General features: G+C 56.1%; 1 protein-coding gene across 5 annotated transcripts; it reads left to right on the top strand.

The window, feature by feature from the left end:
- The first annotated feature begins 603 nt into the window (after window positions 1–603).
- ZNF837 (zinc finger protein 837) lies at window positions 604–11,472 on the top strand. 5 transcript variants are annotated; one of them, XM_033224724.1, is made up of 3 exons: window positions 604–1,230; window positions 9,179–9,389; window positions 9,741–11,472. In XM_033224724.1, exon 3 carries the CDS (start codon window positions 9,770–9,772, stop codon window positions 11,366–11,368), a length of 1,599 nt encoding a protein of 532 aa, XP_033080615.1. In that variant the 5' UTR covers window positions 604–1,230; window positions 9,179–9,389; window positions 9,741–9,769; the 3' UTR covers window positions 11,369–11,472. The 5 variants fall into 5 exon arrangements, with proteins under 5 accessions (XP_033080615.1, XP_033080611.1, XP_033080614.1 ...); XM_033224723.1 differs by having other exon boundaries at window positions 606–1,230; window positions 9,179–9,288; XM_033224725.1 differs by lacking the exon at window positions 604–1,230 and adding an exon at window positions 8,090–8,661 and having other exon boundaries at window positions 9,179–9,288.
- Window positions 11,473–13,814: the final 2,342 nt, after the last annotated feature.

The raw sequence follows: 13,814 nt of genomic DNA, 5'->3' as shown, positions 1-13,814 counted from the left end.
GCTGGACTGGCCAACAAAATTAGATGTCCCTATGGAGGGCAGGAGCCACACAACAAATGGGGGCAAGAGCTGGGTGACAAACGGGTAGAAGGCCTGACCAGTTCATCCTACCTGGGAGGGCCCTAGAGTCCACAACACCCAAAGGGGCTGGGGAGGCCGTGGTTCCCCAACGGGGCTGCACATGTTAGAATCAACTAGGGGCCTGGTGCGGTGGCTCAAGCCTGTAGTCCCAGCAATTTGGAAGGTTGAGGCACAAGGATCGCTTCAGCCCAGGAATTCCAGACCAGTTTGGGCAACATACGGAGACCCTATCTCTGAAATAAATAAAAATAAAAAAAACGATCCAGGCATAGTGGCTCCCACCTATAGTCCCAGCTATTCGGGAGAGTGAGGTGGGAGGGTCGCTTCAGTACAGGAGTTCGAGACCAGCCTGGGCTGGATAGTGGGAAGAAGAAGGGAGGGGGAGGGAAAGAAGAAAGAAAATTAGCCGGGCGTGGTGGCGCGCGCCGGTGTTACCAGCTACTCTGGAGGCTGAAGTAGGAGGATCGCTTGAGCTCAGGAGGTCGAGGCTGCAGTGAACCGTGATGATGTCACTGCATTCACCTGGGCGACACAGCGAGAGACCCTGTCTCAAAAAAGCAAACAAAAAAAAAACAAAAAAATAGACTCAACAAAGGACTTTTTACGCGCAGATGCTCGGGCCCACTCCCAGATTCTGATGTTATCGGTCTGACTCGCAACGCGCTCACCAGGACACTTTAGACCTTCCCAAGTGCTTCAGAGCCCAACCCTCCCACCCGAGGGGAGGCTGCGAGCGGCAAGTCGTTTCCGGGTTGGGACCTCTTAGAAATCAGATTGGGAGAAAGAGGCTATCAATCATCATCATGACCAATCACACGCTTTGACGCGGAGAAATGGGCGGGACTCTACGGCCCTGCCCGGAACGCCGTTTCCTTGGCGACGACGCAGCCGCTCCCTGCCTTTTAGGTGTGGCCGGCCTCTGTTTCTACGACAACGGAAACCCAAGCCCCCCGCTACACCGCTTTCTCTGCAGCGCCAAAGCGGAACAAGACGGGACTACGTTTCCCAGCAGTCCCCGCGCGGGTTCTCGCCGGCGCTTGCTGTGGCCCGGGTCCCTCAGTGCCGCGTCGGCCCGGAGGTGGCGGGAGGACGGCTCCGCGCTGCATGCGGGGCGGGGACCAGGGGACCCGTGCGGGCCGCCTCCAGCGAGTAAGTGGCATTCTGCGTGGACCCGCAACCTCGGCCTGCGAGGCGGGGACCTCCCGGCACATAGCGCGGCCACCACCCCAGTTCCCTCTCCACCTCCGCGGGCGGGGCCCGGGGCAGAGGCGTGACGCCGCGCACTTCCGGTCCTCGCGCTCCGGGTCCGGACCGGCCACAGCAGTCGCGACCTTGAGTTCCGGGCGGGACGGGCTGCTGTAGTTCTGGCCCCCGCGTTTCCATGCTGGGTGTCATTGAAGCCCGCGACGGGAGGCTCCAGGCCCGGGACGCATCCTGGCGGCCTGCGGCTCTCGGAGTCAAGCCCACCTGCTAGCCGAGGCCGACGCCGGCCTCCCTACCGCCTCTGCCCCCGCATCCTGGCCTTTGCACTTGCTCTTCCCTTACCTTGTCTCCAGACCGGTTTCATGCCCGCTCCTCACAGAGACCCGAAGAATCCGCTGCCTCCCTCCCCGGCGCCCTCGCGCTGCTCCCTGTCTGATGTTCTTCACGTCTTTTTCTCTTTTAAACTGTCTCCTTGTTCATTTCTTCTTGTCTGCGGCCCGCTACTTCACTCACTATTAGAGCAGGATGTAGCACCGTTTGGCCCTGACACAGTGGATGTCCTGCGAGGGTTGAAGCTTGCTAATCCTTGAGGGTGGAGGCACCGTGGGGAGGACAGGCACAGGAGGGAGCTGTGCCTGTACTCAGAGGACATTTCTTCTGCTATACAATGCGTGGTGCACTGTTCTTCCCATTGCGTGCACAGTGTAGAACTGGACATTCTGTGTCCCCTGGGACTGTCAGTGTGGGTGAGGTTGGTCTGTGGCTCAGAGAGGTGGAGCCGCGCTGAGTTGGGTACTAGCCTGTGTCCTCCACACCTCAGGGCCACCAACATTGACTTCTCTGCACACTCTGTTTTTTTTTTTTTTTTTTTAATTGTTGTTTTTGTTGTTTTGAGATGGAGTTTTGCTCTTATTGCCCAGGCTGGAGTGCAGTGGCGCGATCTCGGCTCACTGCAGTCTCCTCCTCCCGGGATCAAGCGATTCTTCAGCCTCAGCCTCCCGAGTAGCTGGGATTACAGGCATGCACCACCGTGCCCAGCGGCTTCCCGTCACATTCTCTTGGGCAAATAAGACCTCACTGTGCCGTGTCCAACCTCCATGAGGACTTGGAACCTCAATAGCTTTCCTGTGTGTGCTGTTGCTCTGCAGTTCTACAGGGCTCAGCCTTGGCCACGTTAACCCCTCAGTCCCCCTAAATTGGTAGCTCTGCATCCTGTTCTCAACACCAGAAGCCCTGAGGGCAACTAGAAAGGCTGGGCGAGCACCCAGGTACAAGCATGCTCACCTGGGGCAGATGGGCAATCATTGTCAGAACAGCCTGGGAGAGCTGTAATGCACCATCAAGGATGGGCGCCTGGGGCCTGGGACCCAAAGCCTCGATTGTGTTTGCTCTGCTCAGCCTCAGATCATGGGTCCATGGCTGAAATGTCACCCACCTACAGGTGGGATAATTGTACAGTGCATCCTGGGAGCAGATCGAGGAGACGAAGAGATTCAGCCATGGTCCACAGCTCCCACCTGCTGTGTCTGGTGCTGGGAGGCAGGTTCTTGTTGCAGCAGAGGAGCCACCCGTGGGAGCAGGGCATCTGGGGACCAATCCGAAGATGCTCTTAGCACATGGCCAGCAGGCGCCCCTCAGCCCCCACCTCCCACGAGTTCAGGGTCCCTTTCTGCCAAGTGGGGACTGCTGGTTCTTCAGGACAACCCAGCTTCCCCAACCCTCTGTTCAGACACTGAGCAGTCCTCTGACTCCCCATCACTAGGGATCAGGAGAGCCCCACACAACACACCCATTCTGTTGAGGGTGCTAGACCAGTCTCTATTAGTTTCTATGCTGCTATAACACACTACCACAAACTGGGCAGTTTAAAACAACAGAAATTTATTCTCCGAGTCCTGGAAGCCAGAAGTCTGAAATCAAGGTGTCGGCAGGACTGTGCTCTCTGACGGCTCTGGATGGGGGTCTTTCCTTGCCTCTTCTGGCTTCTGGCGGCTCCAGGTGTTCCTTGGAGTGTGGCTGCATCACGCCAATATCAATCTTCATCTTCACATGGCCTCCTCTTCTCCGTGTCAGAACTCCCTTTGCCTCCTTCATAAGGACACCTGTCACTGGAGTTAGGACACACCCAGGTTATTCAGAGTGATCTCATCACAAGATCCTTAATTATGTCTGCAAAGACCTAATAAGGTCACATTCTGAGAGTTCCAGGGTTAGGGCACTGGACGTATCTTTTGCAGGGTGAGGGACATCTTTCAACCTATTACAGCCTCCTTCAGTGGAAGCTGCCGGTCCTGGGTGACCTCATGTGCCCATCCATTCTTGGGCCTGTCCATTGATTCCATGGTGACCAATTGTCCCTGTTTGGCCAGGCTGCCCCAGGTATGGTCTTTCACCTGGGAAGTCCTCAGCCCCTAAGTCCCTAGAGTTCTAGGAAGTCATGCTGAGTGCTGATCCTCGCCCTGCTCATGCCACCAGCTGTTGTACAGACTGTGACATGAAGCCAGCAGCCTTGGAGCTAATAAGGCAGGTGGCCAGGTCCCTCCATCCCTGACACCTGGGTCCCTGTGACCTGGAGTTATGTCAGAGAGGTCCAGATCCTGGCTGCGGGGCTTCTGGGATGGCACATTGTGAAAGCGGGGCCTCTGACCTCCTGCTGCTCAGCATCCATAGTGGCATGCTCCCTCCGCCTTGTAAGAGGCTGGAGTCCACACTGGTACCCCCATCAGAGTTTATGGCTGGGGAGTTCCCGGTCCTGTGTGTGGGGACCTCAGATCCCAGCCTGGCAATGACCCTGGACCGACCCCCTTAGCAGTGGGTCCTGGTGGCTTTCTCAGGAGCTCTTCAGTCAGCCTGGCCTCTCAGAGGCAGACTAGGGAACACTACAAAACCTGCAGTGCTCAGACAGAGGCTTGAGAGAGTATGGGGAGGTGGGCAGGATGGGCCTGCCCCGAATAGCCAGGTCCATGGCCAGCAGACGGACTCCAGAGAGAGAAGCCTACACCTGTGAGAGACAGACACCAGATACTGGGGACGGTGGTTGGGAGCCAGCGGGCAGCCTGGGTGTGGACAGAGCTCCATGGTCAGACAGACCAGAATGTGTGTCTGTCTCCATGTCCTGCGTCCTGCCCTCAGTCTCCTCCCTAAAAGTCACAACTTCCCATCTGGTGGCAGCAATGGGCATATGCCCCTGTAAGGAATTGCCCTGTGCCCTGAATATCATTCCTAGCAAGCATGTTCCGTTTCTAATGAAGAGTTTTCTTTGCTTTCTTTGCTTTCTTTTTTTGAGATGTGGTCTCACTGTGTTGCCCAGGCTGGCGTGCAGTAGTGTGATCGTAGCTCACTGCAGCCTCGATCTCCCAGGCTCAAGCGATCCTCCCACCTTAGTCTTCTGGTAGCTGGGGCTACAGGCATGCACCACCACACCCAGATAGTTTTTTTTTTTTTTTCTTTTTCTTTTTTTTGAGACACAGCCTCGCTCTGTCGCCCAGGCTGGAGTGCAGTGGCGCGATCTCAGCTCACTGCAAGCTCTGTCTCCCTGATTCAAGTGATTCTCCTGCCTCAGCCTCCCGAGTAGCTGGGATTAGAGGCGTGCGCCACCTCGCCTGGCTAATTTGTATTTTTAGTAGAGATGGGGTTTCACTGCATTAGCTAGGCTGCTCTCGATCTCCTGACCTCGGGATCCATGTGCCTTGGCCTCCCAAAGTGTTGGGATTACAGACATGAGCCACCGTGTCTGGCCATTTTTTTTTCTTTTTTTCTTTTTTTTTTTTTTTAAGACAGAGTCTCCCTCTCTCGCCCAGGCTGGAGTGCAGTGGCGCAATCTCGGCGCACTGCAAGCTCTGCCTTCCTGGGTTCAGGCCATTCTCCAGTCTCAGCCTCCTGAGTAGCTGGGACTACAGGCGCCCACCACCACACCCGGCTAATTTTTTGTATTTTTAATAGAGATGGGGTTTCACCGTGTTAGCCAGGATGGTCTCGAACTCCTGACCTCGTGATCCGCCTGCCTCGGCCTTCCAAAGTGCTGGGGTTACAGGTGTGAGCCACCGTGCCCAGCCTATTTTTTTTGTTTGTTTGTTTTAAATAGAGACAGGGTTTCACCATATTGCTCAGGCTGGTCTCTTAACTCCTGGGCTCAAGCCATCCACCCACTTTGGCTTCACAAAGTGCTGGGATTATAGGCATGAGCCACCACACCCAGCCAAGTTTTCTCTTTGATATGAGTGAATTAACAGACACCTGGTTAAAGAAAATGCTTTTACCCCCGAGCTTAAGCCTGTGATGTGGAAACTATGCTCGGTACTCTGGTACGCAGTTGACTTGGCTGTGTATGAGAAATTACTTTATTTTCACCTAGAGATTTAAAAGAACTTGTTTTTCTCTTTCTTTTCTTTTTTTGAGATGGAGTCTTCCTCTGTCGCTCAGGCTGGAGTGCAGTGGCCCGATTTTGCCTCACTGCAAGCTCCACCTCCCGGGTTCACACCATTCTCCTGCCTCAGCCTCCTGGGTAGCTGGGACTACAGGTGCAACCACGCCCGGCTAACTTTTTGTATTTTTTTAGTAGAGACAGGGTTTCACCGTGTTAGCCAGGATGGTCTCGATCTCCTGACCTCCTGATCCACCCGCCTCAGCCTTCCAAAGTGCTGGGATTACAGGCGTGAGCCACCGCGCCCACCCAGGAACTTATTTTTCTCAATACAAATGTATTGTTTAAAAGAAACCACCTTTGGCCTGGCGCGGTGGCTTGTGCCTGTAATCCCAGCACCTTTGGGAAGCCGAGGGGCGGGTCACTTGAGGCCAGGAGTTTGAGACCAGCCAGGCCAACATGCTGAAACCTTGTCTCTACTGAAAATACAAAAATTAGTTTCTATGGATTTGCCTATTCTGGATATGTCATATAAATGGAATTAGCTGGGCGTGGGGGGCGGGCATCTGTAATCCCAGCTACTCACCAGGCTGAGGCAGGAGAATTGCTTGAACCTGGGAGGCTCTGTGCCAAAAAAATAAATAAGTAATAAAAATAAACCACCTTCATCCCATGGAGTGCTTTCATGTGACCAGGGCTCAAATGACATCCCAGATGTTACAGCCTCCACTTCCCAGGTTTCAGCGATTCTCTGCCTTAGTCTCCCAAGTAGCTGGGACTACAGGAATGTGCCACCACACCCGGCTAATTTTTGTATTTTTAGCAGAGATGGGGTTTCCACATTTTGACCAGGCTGGTCTCAGACAGAAAGGAGATGAGTGGTCGCTAGGGGCTGAGGGGAAAACAAATGGGGAGTAATTGCTTTATGGGCACTGAGTTTTGTTTTAGTGTAATTAAAATGTTCTGGAAATTATAGTGGTGATGGTTGCACAACATAGTGAATATATTAAAACCTAAACAATATACTAAAACCTGGCCAGGCAGTGGCTCACACCTGTAATCCCCGCACTTTGGGAGGCCAAGGTGAGAAGATTACTTGAGGCCAGTTCGAGTTTCATTCTGTCACCCAGGCTGGAGTGCAGTAACACACTCTCAGTTCACTGCAAGCTCCGCCTCCCAGGTTGCAGTGAACCAAGATCGTGCCACTTCACTCCAGCCTGGGCAACATGAAACCCTGTCTCTAAATAAATAAAAATAAATAAGTAAACAAACACATAAATAAATCAAGGGATATCTGGTCGGGCATGGTGGCTCATGCTTGTAATCCCAGCACTTTGGGAGGCTGAGGTGGTCAGATCACAAGGTCAGGAGTTCAAGACCAGCCTGGCCAACATGGTGAAACCCTGTATCTACTAAAAATACAAAGATTAGCCTGGCGTGGTAGTGGGCACCTGTAATCCCAGCTACTCAGGAGGCTGAGGCAGGAGAATTGCTTGAACCCGGCAGGCGGAGGTTGCAGTGAGCTGAGATCATGCCACTGCACTGCAGCCTGGGTGACAGAGACTCTCTCAAAATAAATAAATAAATAAATAAAAATAAATAAATAAAATAAGGGGATATCTGCTTTCCACAGAAAAAGGAATATAGGACAAAGGAGAAGAATCTGAGCTCCTGTGCTCAATGAAGTGGTGATTTAGAAGGTGCCACAAATGTGTCCATCTTGTGCTCTGCATGTGACGTTAGCCATCCAGGATTCATAGTCCAAAGGCTGCACTGGACAGATCCATCTTTGTTCTGGAAACAATGAGATCTAGGGAGGGGTCAGGAGGATAGTGCGGTTATCACTCGTGTGAGGCTGAGAAAACTCACATCACAACACAGTGAGGAAAATTCCCTTTTTTTTTTTTTCCCTGAGACGGTGTCTCGCTCTATCGCCCAGGCGGGAGTCCAGTGGCGCGATCACGGCTCACTGCAAGCTCCGCCTCCCAGGTTCACACCATTCTCCTGCCTCAGCCTCCCGAGTAGCTGGGACCATAGGCGCCTGCCACCACATCCGGCTAATTTTTTGAGACGGGGTTTCACCATGTTAGCCAGGATGGTCTTGATCTCCTGACCTCATGATCCGTCTGACTTGGCCTCCCAAAGTGCTAGGATTCCAGGTGAGCCACCGTGCCTGGCCCCTCCCTCCCTTCTTCCTTTCCTTCCTTCCTTCCTTCCTTCCTTCCTTTCTCTCTCTCTCTCTGTCTCTTTCCTCTCTCTCTCTCTCTTTTTTTTTTTTTGATGGAGTTTCACTTTGGCTGGAGTGCAGTGGTGCGATCTCGGCTCACTGCAACCTCCACCTCCCAGGTTCAAGTGATTCTCTTGTCTCAGCCTCCTGAGTAGCTGGGATTACAGGCATGCACCACCATGCCTGGCTAATTTTGTATTTTTAGTAGAGACGGGTTTCTCCATGTTGGTCAGGCTGATCTCAAACTCCCGACCTCAGGAGATCCACCTGCCTTGGCCTCCCAAGGTGCTGGGATTGCAGGCATGAGCCACTGTGCCCGGCTGTCTTTTGTTTTCACTTGCTCTTCAATTGCTTGCTTAGGAGATGAATATGTATGTATGCACGTATGTGTATCTCGGCAAAGTCCCCTGTTGTAGGCAGAATAACGGCTCCCTGAAAGATGTGCACGTCCTGGTCCCTAGAACCTGTGCATATGTTACTTCCCAAGGCAAAAGAACTGAGTGTGGTGAGGTTTTGGATCCTGAGATGGGGGGGATTCCTGGATTATATGTGGTTGGCCCAGTGTGATCACAAGAGGCAGAAGGGTCAGAGTCCTGTAAAGAGTATAAAGAGATTTGACGACAAACCCAGAGAGACGAAGATGTCTTACTGCTGGCTTGAAGATGGAAGAAAGAAAAGTAGGTGGCATCTAGAAGCTGGAAATTGTCCCCAAACATCCTGCCCAAGAGCCTCAGGAAGGAACCCACACTACTGAAACCTTCCCTTAGGACTTCTGACCTCCAGAACTGTGAGATAACACGTTTCCATTGTCTCAAGCCACTATGGGGGTGGCAGTTTGTTAAAGCAGCAGTAGGTAACTAATATAGCCACAGCAGAATTTTTTTTTTTTTTTTTGGAGACGGAGTCTCGCTCTGTCACCTGGGCTGGAGTGCAGTGGCCGGATCTCAGCTCACTGCAAGCTCCGCCTCCCGGGTTTACGCCATTCTCCTGCCTCAGCCTCCTGTGTAGCTGGGACTACAGGCGCCCGCCACCTTGCCCGGCTAGTTTTTCTTCGTTTTTTTAGTAGAGACGGGGTTTCACCGCGTTAGCCAGGATGGTCTCGATCTCCTGACCTCGTGATCCGCCCGTCTCGGCCTCCCAAAGTGCTGGGATTACAGGCTTGAGCCACCGCGCCCGGCCCAGAATTTTAAAATAGTAATAGCAGGCAGCAGGCCTTGCTAATGTCCACACTTGCTGGAATGATCTGGGTTGCCTGTCTCCCTGTTCAGCTGTTTATACTTACCATTATCATACCCATTTTGTAGATGAGGCTGCCAGGCTTGAGAGAACCACCACTACCTGGTTGAAGAGGGGAGGGGCAGCTCAGAATTGGCCTCTGCAGCGTGGATCTCCCGGCCAGGCTCTCAGCTGTCAGGTGAGTCCACCTCACACCTCCCAGAAGACATGGACAATGGCAGTGAATGGAGCCAGGAGGACCTGGAGTGTGGGCTTGCCACTGAGAAGCTGAGGCCAGGAGTAAGTGAGATTTTGGGGAGCTTGCAGCTGAGCATCGGGGGAGTCCCTGTTGCTTGGGGAAGGGGGACCAGGGAGGGCCTTAGCCAGGGGCACAATGTTTTAGGAGCTAGTGTTGGGGAGGAGCAGATATGCGGGCAGGGAGAGCCTGGGAAGCTGTTCTCTGGGGTCTGGGTGGTGACAGTTTGAAGAGGGGCAGGAGGCCCTGCCTATATCACTCCATGTCCCCTTTCGCATCTGCAGAGAGCTGGGGGCTGCCCAGTAGGTGCCAGCTGTGGGATGGTCGCTCTTTGGCCCAGTTCTCCACTTCTCTTCTGGGAACCGCCAACCTCCATTTCTTCTCTGCTCTTCCAGATCCTACAACCAGAACTCTGCGCCCCAGGATGGAGGCTCCGGCCCAGAAGGCTGGGCAGGGAGGAATCCCCACGGCCGATGCCCGGGGTGCCTCCGGGGCCTGGGAGAAGAGGTCCGAGGAGCCGAGGCCCCTCGAACAGGACCGAGCTGGGAGCCACCCCACTCAAAAGGGGGACCTGTGTGGAGGGATGGCGGACGGTAGGACGACTCCCCCAGGCGGGGGCTCCCAGGGCTGCAACCTCCGGGTGAGCCCCGGCTCCGGGACCCGGCACAGCGCGGGGACCAGACCCCTCATGCGGGAGCCGTGCAGCCCCACCTCTTCTCAGGACCCTGAGCTAGTTACCCGCGAGGGGCTGCAGGCCAGGGAGGGCCCCTGTGGGAGCCCGGCACGTGGCAGGGGCTGCAGCAGGAACTCCTGTCTGGCGCGGCATCTCGGGGTGCCCGCTGGGGAGACGCCACCCGTGTGTGACCCCTGTCCGGAGCGGCTCCGGAACCGCCCCCGGACTCAACTGTGTGAGGTCCACACAGACTGTTGGCCATGCCAACTGGGGACGGGCGCTCGGACCTGCCCGAGGACCCCAAAGCCGACCTCCCGCGGGAGGAGCCCCTCGGTGGAGCAGCCCCAGGCTTGCGCGTGCGGCGAGGCCTTTGCGTGGAGGGCCCTGCGGATCCCCCAGGAGCGGCTGCAGGAGATGGAGGAGCCCCGTCCGTGTGCCCGGTGCGGGAAGCGCTTCCACACCAACCAGCAGCAGCAGACGAGCAAGGGCCCCCCAGTGTGTCCTGAGTGTGGCCAAACCTCACGACCTCGCCCGGGAGTCTCCAACCCCCCAGCCCAGCGGCTGTACGCTTGCGACGAGTGCGGCAAGGCCTTCACGCGCACCTCCAGCCTGCTGCAGCACCAGCGCATCCACACGGGCGAACGGCCCTACGAGTGTGCCGAGTGCGGCAAGGCCTTCGTGCGCTGCTCCGGCCTGTACCGCCACCAGAAGACGCACTCGGCTGAGCGCCACCGCCGTGGCCCCGTCCTGGCCCGGCGCGCCTTCCGGCTGGGGTGCCCGCCCTGCGGGGACTGCGGCGACCTGAGTCCCCGACGGGGGTCGGGAGCCAGGGAGAAGCCGTACGAGTGCGCCGACTGCGCCAAGGCCTTCGGGCTGTTCTCGCACCTCGTGGAGCACCGGCGCGTGCACACCGGCGAGAAGCCCTACGCTTGCCCCGAGTGCGGCAAGGCTTTCAACCAGCGCTCGAACCTGAGCCGGCACCAGCGCACGCACAGCAGCGCCAAGCCCTACGCGTGCCCACTGTGCGAAAAGGCCTTCAAGGGCCGCTCCGGCCTGGTGCAACACCAACGCGCGCACACCGGCGAGCGGCCCTACGGCTGCCCCGAGTGCGGCAAGACCTTCCGCGGCTGCTCCGAGCTGCGCCAGCACGAGCGCCTGCACTCGGGCGAGAAGCCCTATATCTGCCGCGACTGCGGCAAAGCCTTCGTGCGCAACTGCAGCCTGGTGCGCCACCTGCGCACGCACACGGGCGAGCGGCCCTACGCTTGCGGGGAGTGCGGCCGCGCCTTCAGCCAACGCTCCAACCTCAACGAGCACCAGAAGCGGCACGCGGGCCGCGCCGCACCTTGACCACCGGTAGCCGACGCGTCGCCCAAGCGAATCCTGCCTCGAGGAGGGGCTTTGTCCCGGAAAACCCACCGTTTGTAACCTTGATTAAACTTCACTTTGTACACATGGCGTCCACAGGCTTCCACTAACTCGAGTTTTATTTGACCTTTTCTTTTTTTTTTTTGAGACGGAGTCTTGCTCTGTCGCCCAGGCTGGAGTGCAGTGGCCGGATCTCGGCTCACTGCAAGCTCCGCCTCCCGGGTTCACGCCATTCTCCTGCCTCAGCTTCCCCAGCAGCTGGGACTACAGGCACCGCCACCTCGCCCGGCTAGTTTTTTGTATTTTTTAGTAGAGACGGGGTTTCACCGTGTTAGCCAGGATGGTCTCGATCTCCTGACCTCGTGATCCGCCCGTCTCGGCCTCCCAAAGTGCTGGGATTACAGGCTTGAGCCACCGCGCCCTGCCTATTTGACCTTTTCTTTTTTTTTTTTTTTTTTTTTTTTTTTTTTTTTTTTTTTTTTTTGAGACGGAGTCTTGCTCTGCCGCCCAGGCTGGAGTGCAGTGGCCGGGTCTCAGCTCACTGCAAGCTCCGCCTCCTGGGTTTACGCCATTCTCCTGCCTCAGCCTCCCAAGCAGCTGGGACTACAGGCGCCCGCCATGTCGCCCGGCTAGTTTTTTTTGTATTTTTTAGTAGAGACGGGGTTTCACCATGTTAGCCAGGATGGTCTCGATCTCCTGACCTCGTGATCCGCCCGTCTCGGCCTCCCAAAGTGCTGGGATTACAGGCTTGAGCCACCGCGCCCGGCCCTATTTGACCTTTTCTAACAGGGCACGCAGCATCCGGTTGCAGGCATAAACTGTAATAATCTCGAGTGGCCGCAGATCCGGCCCAGATGCTGTGTCCACGATCTATGTCCACACAGAGCCGCGGTGCCTGTTACTTGGCTCTCTGGTATGCGAGGAAACGGGGAAAAGTGACTCTCCAGAGGCACAGCCGTAAGACGGTGAAGGCAGGATTCGAACCTAGGGCCTCTCATGCTCCTTAGACGGCTTCAGGAGCCTTGGGACCTCGGGGTGTTTGCACACGCTCTACTGTAGCCGGCCTGGCACAGCTCGTAACCCCCCAGAGGTGAGACCTCAGAGCAGGCTACTGCCTGTCCCGGCCCTGGCGGCTCCGTAGTCGCGGCAGAAAGGGTTCCCTTTGGTGAAGTGTGATGCCCTGGCAAGCTTGCCCTGGTCTGACTGACGGTCGGGGTCGCCATATTGTCGTCCCCTGCTGGACTCCAGACTGAACTGAATCTCCCCAAGCCTCCGCGGTGTGAGTGGAAGTGGGTGCCTGAGGTGTCAGCACAAAGTCCCCAGCACCGCAGAGGTGAGTCCACCAGGATCTAGCACAGCATGCTTTTTCCAGCTATGTAAGTGGCTGTCCATGGCTATGATCCCAGTTTCTCTCTGCATTTCATCCACGCTAGTTCCAGACAGACCCAAGGCTCCCACTCCAGAGGCCGACTGGAGCAGGCCGACTAGGGACAGATCTGTGCAGAGCACCTTGCCCTTTGGCCTGCGGTTTCCTCCTCACACCAGCTGGGAGGGCCGGGAGGATGCTTGCACGTGGCTCAGCTAGAGCCCTGGAGAGGGCAGAGCCCTGGGCCCTCAGGGCTTAGGCCTTGTTGCTTCCAATAGGGTTCCCAAGTGTGGCCTGGGACCCCCAAAGAGAAGAATCCTAGGTGGCCCCTGCAGCCACACTGGGGACCGCCTGGGCTGGTCACCTGACATTTACCACACTCTGTGGCCCTCATGCTACTGTGCAGATGGGCACTATTTACGCCCCAGACATTGGTGACCCCCCATGGAGTACCTTCTTATTTGCCCTTGCCAAGGTCAGACCAGGGAAAGCACCTCTGAAGGGTGGATGCTTAGAGCTTCCAGTGGGGCAGCCAAAGGGCGGGGCCTGAAACCAGCCTCAGAGGCCCCTGGGGAATCCACCCAGGAGAAACTCACCTCACAGTGTCCTCTGTCTTCCGCAGCCTCCAAAAAGCCCAGGTCTTAGTTAATCCAGGACTCACCCACCAGGGGCTTAAATTTTTACCCTCTGTTCTGGGAAAAGCATCCTGATGAGGCAGGCCCTGCCCATGGTCCTCCTACCTGGTAATCTCCTTGATGCTCTCCCCAGCCTCCAGGAGAGGGAGAGCAGTGCTTGCCCTGCCCCTAGTCCCCCAGGACACTTGCTGCAGAATTTCCCCAAGCAGCAGCTCTCCTGGTGTTCTGTGGTTTTTATGTGCTGCTCAGTCAGGTGTGGCCAGAAGAAGAGACACAGGACAAGCTCAGGAAAACAAAGTCTATCATGCTTACAGATCCTGGAAACAGGAGGTGCGGCCCACGAGGAAGGACACATGAGAAAGTACCAGCATCTGTCGGAGGCAGCAGGGGCAGGAGCAAGGGGGAGCTCTAAGCCAGAGCCTTTACT

The sequence above is a fragment of the Trachypithecus francoisi genome, unplaced genomic scaffold (assembly GCF_009764315.1).
Source record: "Trachypithecus francoisi isolate TF-2019V2 unplaced genomic scaffold, Tfra_2.0 Lachesis_group12, whole genome shotgun sequence".
Lineage (NCBI taxonomy): Eukaryota > Metazoa > Chordata > Mammalia > Primates > Cercopithecidae > Trachypithecus > Trachypithecus francoisi.
Note: the sequence above shows the minus strand (reverse complement) of the source record. Positions and strands in the feature narration are given on the sequence as shown.

What these genes read in the sequence shown, in the direction of transcription:
- ZNF837 (XM_033224720.1), top strand. Translation starts at nt 9,518, where the DNA reads ATGCGGGCAGGGAGAGCCTGGGAAGCTGTTCTCTGGGGTCTGGGTGGT.